The sequence below is a fragment of the Babylonia areolata genome, chromosome 3 (genome assembly GCF_041734735.1).
Source record: "Babylonia areolata isolate BAREFJ2019XMU chromosome 3, ASM4173473v1, whole genome shotgun sequence".
Lineage (NCBI taxonomy): Eukaryota > Metazoa > Mollusca > Gastropoda > Neogastropoda > Buccinidae > Babylonia > Babylonia areolata.
Window position 1 is genome coordinate 46002752 of NC_134878.1, and position 13813 is coordinate 46016564.

Sequence of the window (13813 nt, forward strand, 5' to 3'; positions counted from 1 at the left end):
CCTGTAGTGTGACACTGTAGTGTGCCTTACCTGTGTGTGTTGCCCTGTAGTGTGACACTGTAGTGTGCCTTACCTGTGTGTGTTGCCCAGTAGTGTGCCTTACCTGTGTGTGACCTGTAGTGTGCCTTACCTGTGTGTGTTGCCCTGTAGTGTGACACTGTAGTGTGCCTTACCTGTGTGTGTTGCCCTGTAGTGTGACACTGTAGTGTGCCTTACCTGTGTGTGTTGCCCTGTAGTGTGACACTGTAGTGTGCCTTACCTGTGTGTGTTGCCCAGTAGTGTGCCTTACCTGTGTGTGACCTGTAGTGTGCCTTACCTGTGTGTGTTGCCCTGTAGTGTGCCTTACCTGTGTGTGTTGCCCTGTAGTGTGCCTTACCTGTGTGTGTTGCCCTGTAGTGTGCCTTACCAGTGTGTGTTGCCCTGTAGTGTGCCTTACCTGTGTATTGCCCTGTAGTGTGCCTTACCTGTGTCTGTTTGCCCTGTGGTGTGCCTTACCTATGTATTGCCCTGTAGTGTGCCTTACCTGTACGTGTTGCCCTCTAGTGTGCCTTACCTGTACGTGTTGCCCTGTAGTGTGCCTTACCTGTGCGTGTTGCCCTGTGGTGTGCCTTACCTGTGTGTGTTGCCCTTTAGTGTGCTTACCTGAGTGGAGACGCTCTGGTCGCCAAAGGTGACGCAGGCGTAGGGGTCGGACAGGCCCGAGGCGTCCGAGCCGATGAGCTGTCGTGCCTGGTACATGTGGGCCCTCAGCTGGAACACCTGTCGCTCTGCACAGCCACCACCACTGGCGTCACACTCTTCACAGCTCACCCATTTCACAGGAACCTTGTCGGGCGTGATAGCCGAGTGGTTATAAAGCTTTGGACTTTCAATCTGAGGGTGTCGGGTTCGAATCTCAGTAACGGCGCCTGGTGGGTAAAGGGCAGAGATTGTTCCGATCTTCCAGGTCAACATATGCGCAGACCTGCCTGTACCTGAACGCCCTTCGCGTGTGTACGCAAGCAGAAGATCAAATACACACGTTAAAAATCCTGTAATCCATGTCAGCGTTCGGTGGGTTATGGAAACAAGAACACACCCAGCATGCGCACCCCCGAAAACGGAGTGTGACTGCTTATATGGTGGGTTAAAACGGTCATACACGTGAAAGCCCACTTGTGCACATACGAGGGAACACGGTAGTTTGCAGCCCACGAACAAAGAAGAAGGGAGGAATCATAAAATTTTCCCTTTCACCGCCAGTCAGTTTAGAGTGCAACATTCACTTGTGCTATAAACACAGAACAGGTGGCATCTGAGAAAAGCTAGGAATTCCCCTGTGATGTGTAGAAACTATGGCCACTCCTGCCACCGAAAATTAAGAACAGTGGGTTCATGGATAACAGACGCATGATCTGGTCGCATTTCAGTGACGTGGGTGTTCCTGGTGAAATGCGATGTTGGCGGTGAAAGGGATAACAATTAAAACAATGCCCGTAGATCAAAGATAAATCTGAAAGCTAACCGCTTATTAACCCCTTGACTACTGAGTCACGGTGAAGAGAGATTAATGGGGCACGACTTTAAAGGTGAAATTGCTACTTTTGTGTGTAGTCTTGACTGGTGTGACTGACGGGCCGAGCATAAGTAGTGCAGTCCCAAGAGGTGCAGTTAAAGAATGGTGAGTGACAACCTGACTTGCAGGATTAATCTGTCTCACGTGACAGCCATTCAATGACAAGCAAACGTGTCAGTAGCGGTCAAGGAGTTGAAGGGAAGGATTTGTCTATTAAGTCCTCAGACGGACAACTGAAAATGTATTGGGAACATTCATTGTTTATTAGAATAATTTGAATGCTCGCTGCTCAGAAACAAACTCAATGTCTTCCTTTTTTTAACAGACAAGTCTAATAATACTGTTGAAAGATATATCTCATCACTGCTTAATAGATAAATCTGAATGTGTGTACCCCAACGCTACCACGTGTTAAAGAAGAACGAAACGACTAACAGTCTTTCCCCTTTACCTCTGGCATTCCTGCTGAATACAGTGTTGAAAATGTTCACTCATACTCCAAATCTCCGAATAACTTAGCAATATGCAGGTCTTTCTTTTAGAAAACAAATCCCTTTCAACGAGCAGAGCAGCACGATGTCACAATACCAAACTCTTAGGAACAATGCTGTTTCTACGAGGCAGAGAACAGCCTTGGCACATAATCCCAAACACAACTCTACAGCACCATCATCGTAACCACTCAATCATCACCTCAGAATGATCGCACATCCTTGATGCAAAGCAACCAGTTTCAGTTTCAAAGAGGTCACACATCCTTCATGCAAAGTAACCAGTTTCAGTTTCAAGGAGGTGTCAAAGCGCGCTGACTGATCTATACACGCAAAACCACAAACAAAGTGTCAGACAGGTCCAACACAGTGACAGGTCCAACAAAGTGACAGGTCCAACAAAGGGACAGGTCCAACACAGTGACAGGTCCAGCAGAGTGACAGGTCCCACAAAGTGTCAGACAGGTCCAACACAGTGACAGGTCCAGCACAGTGACAGGTCCCACAAAGTGTCAGACAGGTCCAACACAGTGACAGGTCCAACAAAGGGACAGGTCCAACACAGTGACAGGTCCAGCACAGTGACAGGTCCCACAAAGTGTCAGACAGGTCCAACACAGTGACAGGTCCAACACAGTGACAGGTCCAGCACAGTGACAGGTCCCACAAAGTGTCAGACAGGTCCAACACAGTGACAGGTCCAACAAAGTGTCAGGTCCAACAAAGTGACAGGTCCAACAAAGGGACAGGTCCAACAAAGTGTCAGGTCCAACAAAGTGAAAAGTCCAACAAAGTGTCAGGTCCAACAAAGTGTCAGACAGGTCCTACAAAGGGACAGGTCAAACAATGTGACGGGTCCATGTGACAGGTCCAACAATGTGTGTGGTCCAACAAAGTGTCAGGTCCAACAAAGTGTCAGGTCCAACAAAGTGACAGGTCCAACAAAGTGTCAGGTTCAACAAAATGTCAGGTTCAACAAAGTGTCAGGTCCAACAAAGTGTCAGGTCAAACAATGTGGCAGTTCCAACAAAGTGACCGACAGGTTCAACAAAGTGTCAGGTCCAACAAAGTGTCAGGTCAAACAATGTGGCAGTTCCAACAAAGTGACCGACAGGTTCAACAAAGTGTCAGGTCCAACAAAGTGTCAGGTCAAACAATGTGGCAGTTCCAACAAAGTGACCGACAGGTCGAACAAAGTGACAGATCCAACAATGTGTCAGGTAACAGGTCCAACAAAGTGTCAGGTGACAGGTTCAACACAGTGACAGGTCCTACAAAATGACAGGTTCAACAAAATGACAGGTTCAACACAGTGTCAGACAGGTCCAGCAAAGTGACAGGTCCAACACAATGACAGGTTCAACACAGTGACAGGTCCTACAAAATAACAAGTTCAACACAGTGTCAGACAGGTCCAACAAAATGACAGGTTCAACACAGTGACAGGTCCTACAAAATGACAGGTTCAACACAGTGTCATACAGGTCCAACACAGTGATAGGTCCAACACAGTGACAGGTCCAGGTCCAACACAGTGACAGGTCCAACACAGTAACAGGTCCAACACAGCGACAGGTCCTACAAAGTGACATGTCCAACACAGTGACAGGTCCAACAAGTGTCAGACAGGTTCAACAAAGTGACAGGTCCAACAAAGTGACAGACAGGTCCAACAAAGTGTGACAGACAGGTCCAACAAAGTCACAGACAGGTCCAACAAAGTCACAGGTCCAACACAATGACAGGTCCAACAAAGTGTCAGGTCCAACACAGTGACAGGTCCAACAAAGTGACAGACAGGTCCAACAAAGTCACAGACAGGTCCAACAAAGTGACAGGTCCAACACAATGACAGGTCCAACAAAGTGACAGGTCCAACAAAGTGACAGACAGGTCCAACACAGTGACATGTCCAACAAAGTGTGACAGACAGGTCCAACACAGTGACAGGTCCAACAAAGTGACAGACAGGTCCAACACAGTGACAGGTCCAACAATGTGACAGACAGGTCCAACACAGTGACAGGTCCAACAATGTGACAGACAGGTCCAACAAAGTGTCAGGTCCAACAAAGTGACAGACAGGTCCAACAAAGTGACAGACAGGTCCAACAAAGTGACCATCCCCAGGAAGCACGTACCGGTGTAGTGGATGAACTGGGGCGGCACCCCGCTGGGCTTGGCGGCCGACTTGAGGGCCTTGCTGTCCTCGAACCCCCCGGGCAGTCCCTTGAGGAAGTCCTTCTTGTGCTTGGACAGCCCCAGCCACAGGAACACCTGCAGCTTGGTCTGGATGGTCCAGCCCGCCTGGCCACTGGCCTTCTTGCCCGGCAGCTGTGGACACGGTTTCAGTTGGTTTTGTGTGTGCGTGCCTGCGTGCCTGCGTGCGTGCGTGTGTGCGTGTGCGCGCGCGCGCGTGTGTGTGTTTGTGTTTAGGATGTTGTATGCTTTTTTTAAAATTTTTATAGTAAGACATTATCCCTTATCCTTTGTCAAGTGTAGTTACTACAATTTGTATCCTCGAGTTGGTGTAAATTATTTTGCTGGAAAACCGTGATGAACAGACACACGAACAGACAGACAAGCAGACAGACGGACAGACAGACAGACAAGCAGACACACGAACAGACAGACAAACAAGCAGACACACGAACAGACAGACAGACATACAAGCAGACAGACGAACAGACAGACAAGCTAACAGACAGAAAGCAGACAGACAGACAGACAAGCAAACAGACAGACAGAACCACAGAACGCCAACAACCCAAGCAGCTCACCCTGAGGAGCAGAGTCAACACCTTGCCGCAGTCCTTGCCCCTCTCCTCGTCCACGATGGAGTAGATGAGCTGGCGGGCGGGCAGGCGGTGGTAGGCCACCCGCTTGTTGTTGCTGATCAGCCAGATGAACAGGTCCGGTAAGGCGTGCTGGGGCTGTGGGTAGGGCAGGCAGGCAGGCAAGCAGGCAGGCAGGCAACAACATAGGTAAACCAGGGGACTTAAAGAGTAGTAGGGGTTCAGTTCAAGTCTCGTCATACTCGGGTCAAGTCAACTTTCATCTTCCCCTGTTGTTTCTTTTTTTTGTGTGTGTGTGGGTTTTTTCTGTGTAATACGTTTCTTGTTCTCACTGTGTCCATGTCAAAATTGGTATAGATATAGCCGGAAGGCACACGTACTGACAGACAGACAGACAGACACACACACACACACACACACACACACACACACAGACACACACACACACACACACACACACATGAGGGTAGGAGGAGGACAGCTGGAGTAGGAAAGAGTGTGATAGACAGGGAGGAGAGAGGAAGGGATGGAAGAAAAAAAGGAGAGTAAAAAGAGGGGAGTGAAAAAAACGAGAGAAAGAGAGAGAAGGAGGGGGAGGGGGGATGGAGAGACAGACAGAGAGGGAGGGAGGGAGAGAGAGAGAGAGAGAGAGAGAGAGAGAGAGAGAGAGAGAGTTGTGATCTCTGACATTTAACACACACACACACACACAACACCCACACACATACACATGCGCGCGCGCACACACACACACACCCTACACACACACACACACACACACCCTACACACACACAGCCCCCCACACATACACATACGCACGCACGCGCACACACACACACATACACACACATATACTACACACATACACACACTACACACACACACACACACACACACACACACACACAGAGCTCTGACCTCCACAGCCAATCCCCGCAGTTTGTTGAGGTACTGCTGACCAGCCCTCAGTTTCTCCTTCATGTTGTTCTTGGTCACTGTGGCCTTCATCGTGCGGGCCAGTGTGGACAGCTGGTCCTGTGCGTCACACACACACACACACACACACACACACACACACACACACACACACACACACACACACACACACACACACACACACACACACACACACACACACACACACACATACACCACGCACACGCATAAACACATACGCGCACATACATACGAACAGTTGGATAAGAAGGAAAGCTGACGTTCACACACGAGCGTGCAATCACACACATGCAAACGTACGTGCACGCGCGCGAGCGCGCGCGCACACACACACACACACAATGTCCCTCTCTTCATCATTGATTTTCATTCACTGTCACAAAATATTCACTTGCATAAAACTATATCAAAAGTCTCTTTGCTTTCCTCTCTTACGCGGTCATATTTACACATACTCGATCAAACACACACACACACACACACACACACACACAGAGAGAGAGAGAGAGAGAGAGAGAGAGAGTCCTCTTTATCACTGACTGTCATTCACTCTCTCATCATATTATTCACTCATATAAAAGGTCTCTCTGCTTTCCTCTCCAACGGACTCACACAGACACAGACACACACAAACACACAACCTCTCTCTCTCTCTCTCGCTCACTGTCACACACACACACACACACACACACACGCGCGCGCGCGCGCGCTCCACATCCATAAACCATAAACACATCATCCCATCCACCCCCCTTACAAACACACTCCTCTATATCCCCACCCATCCATCGAATCCCCCAAACCGCCCACAAACACCCCCCACCCCCCACACACGCTCTTACCATCTCTCTGACCAGCAGTTTGTGCCTCTCTTTGTCCAGCTTGGTCTTGCCGGCGGCAGACCCCCCGCCCGTGCCGCGCACGAGCGTGACGAACTTGGAGCAGCCCTGACCCAGCTCCTCAAACACCCCGCGGAGACGCCTCTCCGGGAACGGCATCTCCTGGGCCAGCTTCTCGTGCACCTCGGACAGACCGTCGTCCTGGACAGGCAGTCATAGAGAGGGGATTGTTCTGGAGGCGGTGGAGGAGGAGGAGGAGGAGGTGTTAGTGTTGGTAGTGGTGGTGGTGGTGAGTGTGATAGAAGAGGAGGAAGAGGAGGTGGTGGTGAGATGGTGGAGGAGGAGGAAGAGGAGGAGGTGAGAGAAGGTGGAGGAGGAGAAAGAGGAGGTGGTGTGAGAAATGATGGAGGAGGAAGAGGAAGAGGTGAGAGAGATGGTGGAGGAGGAGGAAGAGGAGGAGGTGAGAAACATGGTGGAGGAGGAGCGAGAGATGATGGAGGAGGAGGTGGTGTGAGAAATGGTGGAGGAGGAGGAAGAAGGGGAGGTGAGAAAGATGGTGGAGGAGGAGGAGGAGGGTAGAGAGATGGTGGACGAGGAGAAGGAGGATAGAGAAATGGTGGAGGAGGAGGAGGAAGAGGATGAAGTGAGAAAGATGGTAGAGGAGGTGCGAGAGATGGTGGTGGAGGAGGAGGAGGAAGTGGAGGAGGTGAGAAAAATGGTAGAGGGGGAGGAGGAGGGTAGAGAGATGGTGGAGGTGGAGGAGAAAGAGGAGGAGGTGGTGTGAGAAATGGTGGAGGAAGGGGAGGTGGTGGAGGAGGAGGAGGAGGAGAAGGAAGAGGAGGAGAAGGAAGAGGAGGAGGTGATGGTGGTGGTAGTGAATGAGGTGGAAGAGTAGGAGAAGATGATGGTAGTGGTGGTAGTGGTAGTGATAGTGAGTGAAGTGGAAGAGGAGGAGGTGGTGGTGGTGGTGAGAGAGATGGTGGAGGGATAAGAGAGGTGAGAGAGATGGTGAAGGAGGAGGAGGGGGAGAGAGAGAGATGATAGAGGATGAGGAGATGGTGAGAGAGATGACGGTGGCGGATGGAAAAGGATCCAGTGTTCACCAGTGATCAGGGTTCGAAGCCCCTGTTTCAGCATGGCGCTGTGTGTTTGGGAAAGACCCCCGATTTTCCTCACTCCGTCTGGGTGTGAATTGGTACCAGACTTCGGTTCGGAAAGGTTGAAAACGACGGATGGAGAGCACTGGGCCCCGCCTTCCTATGCCGAGCCACAGACACAGTGGATGCGAATTCACTGCCCTGATGGCCGTTAAAGGCAAATGGGACCTTCATCATCTGCAGCGTCCGAGAACAGACAAACGGGCAACAGACCAACAGACACACGAGAGTTCTATAGGGGATTGTGATGATGGCAACGTTCTTTGACCAAAGGTTACTGGACATGCAACCTTCAGCATTCTTGGCACCCTAGTAGCCAGAGGTCGGTATGCTGTATGTATGTATGTATGTATGTATATGTATGTATTACTCTTTTGTCACAACAGACTTCTCTTTGTGAAATTCCGTCTGCTCTCCCCAGGGAGAGCGCGTCGCTAAACTGAGAGCGCCACACATTATGTTTTTGTATTTTTTTTCTGCCTGCAGTTTTATTTGTTTACCTATCGAACTGGATTTTTCTACAAACTTAGGCCAGGAACAACCCTTTTGTTGCCGTGGGTTCTTTTACGTGCGCTAAGTGTATGCTGCACACGGGACTTTGGTTTATCGTCTCTAGCGTCCAGACCACCACTCAAGGTCTAGTGGAGAGGGAGAAAATACTGGCGGCCGCCTGTGTGATTCGAACTAGCGCGTTCAGATTCTCTCGCTTCCTAGGCGGACGCGTTACCTCTAGGCCATCACTCCACGTCATGGCAACCAGCTGACTCACCAGCTTGTCAGCTATCTTGTCGATGATGTTACTGTTGTACATCCGACGCCGGTGATCCTCCATGTGCTCCTTCACGTAGATGCACGGCTTGTCTTCGTAGTATGGCAGGTGGAAGTAGTTCCTGCTGGCAGTGACAGAACCATGCAAGATAACGCGGTTGGTCTTTCCGTTTTTGCCCATCACCCCCCTAACTAATTCTCAAGGACGGCAACTAAAGAAACAAAGGCAGCAATGTGTTCCGGTGTGTGTGTGTGTGTGTGTGTGTGTGTGTGTGTGTGTGTGTGTGTGTGTGTGTGTGTGTGTGCGTGTGTGTGTGCTACAACGGCAGTGAATTATTGCAACTTCACTGGCTTCACACACCCTTGTACAACGGATACATAATCAAAAGTATATTCAGTTTTATCAATCACTTTCACCGTCACATTATTAGAGGTCAAAATATCATGCACACACACACACACACACACACACACACACACACACACACACACACACACACACTACCTACCAAATCCCAGCCCCGCCCACCGACAAATACAAACACACAAAGAAACACACATACACACACACAGCACCCCATCTGCCCCCTCTCTCTCATACACACACACAACACACGCAGATACACACACACACACACACACATGCACGCGCCACCTACCACATTTCAGCCCCCTCTCCCCCCCCCCCAGCCCCCCCGACACAAATTCGAACACACACAGAAACACGTACACATCCACAACACCCCTTCTGCCCCCCCCCCACTCCCATCTCTCTCTCTCTTACACACACACACACACACACACCTGTCCCTGGTGACTGGTTTCTGGGGCAGGGTGGTACTCTGCCACTTGGGAGCGTCCATCTGGATGGAGGAGGCGTCATCGTCCTCAGCAATGTCCTCCCCTTCGCTCTCCTCGTCACTCCCGCTGCTGCTGGACCTGACCACACACGTCCACACACCCCACCGTAACACCCCTCCGACAACGGGGAATGGCTGCCTTCCATGGCAGATTTCTTTAATATCTTGTTTTGCCTTATACGTAGCTTTACGGAGAATGGCTGCCTTTAACAACCAACAAACATCTACCTGAATATCTAGTCATCAGCCCCTTCCACATGTAATATGCAGCTTCTGTTCAAACCTGTGTGTGTGTGTGTGTGTGTGTGTGTGTGTGTGTGTGTGTGTGTGTGTGTGTGTGTGTGTGTGTGTGTGTGTGTGTGTGTGTGTGTGTGTGTGTGTGTGTGTGTGTGTGTGTGTGTGCAGTGCGTGCATGCGTGAGTATGCATAAGTTTTTATATTGATATGCACTTGTATGTATCTTATTTCTACTGTATCTGTGTTTGTGTATGATTTTTGATTTATGTTCGTATCTTGTTATGTACTATCCCCCCCACAATATTCCTTGTGACCCTGGTACACTTGGTAATAAAGACATATTCTATTCTATTCTATTCTATTCTAATAGCTGCCTTTGCGTTATACGTACGCTAAGTTGAGAATGGTACACTTAAATGTCTTGTTTTGCCATACACCTATTCTACGGACAAGCCTTTAATGGCTGCCTTTGCTTTATACGAAGCTTTACAGAGAATGGTCGCCTTTTATCACTGGTTTTGCCTTGTGCGTACCTTTACGGAAAATGGTTGCCTCTAGTGGTTGTTTTTGCCTTTTACATATGTTTACTTTATTTATAGCCAGAGCGAAACAGTACAGATAATGACATCACAGATTGCGGAAAGGAGAGAAAAAAGTGTCAAAACTTGCTGGAAAACAAGAAAGGGGATAGGAATGGGAAGTCAAAAAAAAAAAAAAAAAAAATCAAACAGTATTGAAGGAAGAAAAAGAAAGAAACAAAGAGTGCAAAAGAAAAGGGAAAATTTCTACACAAACGCCTTAACTGGAAGACAAATTATAACCACATAAAAGGTATAGGCATTTGCAAACAAACAAAAAAGGTGGTAAGTGTCTTGCCGGGTATGAAACAGATCCTTTAAGCACGGAGGAGAGTGGCGTGGAAAAATCGCAGAGCTGATCAATATATCTTTTGCTGCTTATAATCCGACCGACCACATAGGTTCATATCAGGGCTGATAAAACAAAAACACATATCGGTCACGAAGAGACTGACCGCCCCCACACGCCCACAAAGAAGTCACATGTACAGTCACATTCATCACTTAAACTTCAGACACGCCTCTGATACTGACCATTCTGGCAATGATCATCAGAGGATTGAAAACGTAACCTGAACATAAATGAAATGCTACAAAATAAGCACAACCTTATATGTATAAAACCAAAAATTGCCATCAGCAAGACATCACCAGACACACACAAAAAAAGAATAAAACACATTAAGAATGCCCAATTATCAAGTCGGGAAAAAGAAAAAAAATCAATGTATTTAGGGAAAAAAACTTATATAGGTGAATGATCCAACAGAAAAGAAAAAGAAGAAAAGAAGAGACGACAACAAGAAAAGGTCAGACAAAAAAACAAAACAACACAAAAAAAAAGCGATTGAAAAGAGCGAATTTCTTGCACAGAATTTCCAGGTGGGGATTCTGTTTGTACAGAGAGACCCCGCGGTATTCACACAACGTGGGGGGGTCGGGTGGGGGTTGTTCTGATCAAGTAAAGATAGGAAGGTGATGATTGCGTCACTAGATGATGGACAAGACAAGCATAGCTCTGTATGACGCTAAGCTTCTTTTCGGATGGGAAGGAAGATGCACTTCCCACGAGAAGGAGAGAAGCCTTTGTTGTAGCCCTCTTTGTTCAGCCCCGTTCCGTGCTATAAAAGCTCAGCTGACAGCACAGACAAAGTGTTTCTCCAATGCCACAAAGCCCTCTTCTGACGGCACGCATCTATTCCCATTTTTCTCTAATCCGATTTTGGTTCAATGAACTAAACAATCACTTAAATAGTTAGCTTGATGTGTCTGGGATATAAACATACTATTCATGTGAGCATTCGTCGGACGGAAACCCGTTTTTTCTCGATTATGAATTGCTAACTGGACTACAAGGAAGGCCATAGAAAGATTGTTTGCCTTAGATACAAAAGTGGTGTACAAGACTTTGACAAGCTGAGACAGTGGTCCCAGTCAGCGGACTTCCACAAATCTACAGACTGTGCAAATAATTGCCGATATGGATGACGATGGAGACGAATCTCCCTTATCTAGTAATTCATTTCAACACGAAGGCCAATACAACCCCAGTGACGAAACTGATAGCAACATAGACGTCAATCGAGGAACAGCGACTGACAGAGGGACAAAGTACGTGCGTACACACACACACACACACACACACACACACACACACACACACACACACCTCTTGCAGGGCGGGTTGTACCCATCCAAGACGTTCCCAGCGTTGCCCAAGCTGCACTCAAAGTGGATGGGCTTCTCGGACAGCTTCCTGTCGATCATGGAGGCCTCCAGGAAACAGCCGAACAGGAAGTACTCCTCAGGCTGACCCGCCGCCGTCTGTCAGACAATGAAAACAAGACCAGGCTTCAGTCTTTATTCTTCTTCTTCTTCGTTCGTGGGCTGCAACTCCCACGTTCACTCCTAAGTACACGAGTGGGCTTTAACATGTATGACCGTTTATACCCCGCCATATAGGTAGCCATATTCCGTTTTCGGGGATGTGCATGCTGGGTATGTTCTTGTTTCCGTAAGCCACCGAACGCTGACGTGGATTACAGGATCTTTAACGTGCGTATTTAATCTTCTGCTTCTGTGTATACACGAAGGCGGTTCAGGAACAAGTATGTCTGCAGATATATTGACCTGAGAGATCGGAAAAATCTCCACCATTTACCGAAATTTGAACCCGGGACCCTCAGATTGAAAGTCCAGCGCTTTAACCACTCAGCTGTTGCGCCCGTCTTTTAAATCATTTGGCTTTCTTACAGGCAAGTGGACTGCGCAGGGCCATATCAGGACTCCATCGGCCATCACCCCCCTAAAAGCCATTCAAAACACTAACACTGTGAAGACATCCGTCACATAACTCGTGGGTTTGTAGTGTCATAAGAAATATGTCATTGCCCATGTTGGTTGTTGCATGGTGTTTCCATGACGCTTTTCTCGCTTCCTGTCCATATGCAGGTAAACCTGTATAACGACCACAACTGAAAGATGTCGACATGATAATGAATGCAGGAATTGTGGAATGGATGGATGAGAGAAGATGATCTGCAAAAACAATAGGGAAAACCGAGTGACCATCATAGCAAAAAACTACAGTCAAACAACAAAAAAAGAATCAATGGACCTAGCTGACCAACAAAAAACAGATTCATGGACCTATCGCGGTGACCCTTAAAATACGTTTTACTGATCTCACTGACCCAGAAGAAGAAAAAATCTTCAAGACCTGGGCCTGAATAAACACCAGCCTCTCAGGTTAACCCAGCGCACTTGTTTTTCTGAGCTCGTGGGCTGCAGCTCACACACTGACGGCCATGTGCGAGTGGGATTTCAGGTGCATGGCCGTCACACCCCGCCATGTCCGTACTCCTTTTTCTCGGGGGCTTGCATCCTGACTGGGTATGTTCTTGTTTCCATAACCCCTCGAATGTTGACATGGATCATGGGGTCTTTAACGTGCGCATTTGATCGTCAGCTCGCGTATACGCGACGGGGGCGCCGTGGCGGAATCGGTCAAGCGGTGGACTTGTGATCCGGTGTTCTCCAGTGATCAGGGATCAAGGCCCCCGTTTCGGCATGGTGCTGTGTTCTAATGAATGCACTTTACTTCTATTTTCCTCGCTCCAGGCAGGCGTGAATGGTTACCTGAAGGCGGGAGGAGAGGACTGGGGTCCGTCTTCCTATGCCGAGCCCTACACACCGTGGATATGAATTCACTGTCCCGGTGGCCATAAAGGCTTTGGAATCTTTAACCATTATTTTCAACGCCGTGTACACACGACGAGGTTTCAGGCACTATACAGGACTGCCAGAACATCTGGCGACCTAGGAGATCTGGGGGGAAAAAACCCATCCTTGATCCACCATGCGCACGTAACCAGGATTCGAACCCAGTACCTTTAACGCCCTGACTGCTGCTAACTGTATAACGGGCCGTCGGTATTTAGTGCGTCATTACGTCCTTACTTCCTAGTGCACACAGTATATCACTCTCGCATCTATAATCCTTTGTCTGAATTTGAAAAAAAAAATAAAAAAAAAAAAGGAACGACCTGCATGACCCAGCATTTGGCACTGACCTC

General features: G+C 48.5%; 1 protein-coding gene across 1 annotated transcript in view; it reads right to left on the minus strand.

Moving 5' to 3' along the window:
• The window catches only part of LOC143280339 (otoferlin-like), a 59534-nt gene that overhangs the window by 38277 nt on the left and 7444 nt on the right, over positions 1 to 13813 (minus strand). The window contains exons 6-13 of the mRNA XM_076584974.1: positions 11908 to 12062; positions 9368 to 9502; positions 8565 to 8685; positions 6642 to 6839; positions 5761 to 5877; positions 4827 to 4979; positions 4188 to 4380; positions 643 to 767 (exon numbers count right to left, since the gene is read on the minus strand). Of these exons, the coding sequence (XP_076441089.1) occupies positions 643 to 767; positions 4188 to 4380; positions 4827 to 4979; positions 5761 to 5877; positions 6642 to 6839; positions 8565 to 8685; positions 9368 to 9502; positions 11908 to 12062 (1197 nt within the window). The remainder of the gene's footprint in view (positions 1 to 642; positions 768 to 4187; positions 4381 to 4826; positions 4980 to 5760; positions 5878 to 6641; positions 6840 to 8564; positions 8686 to 9367; positions 9503 to 11907; positions 12063 to 13813) is intronic.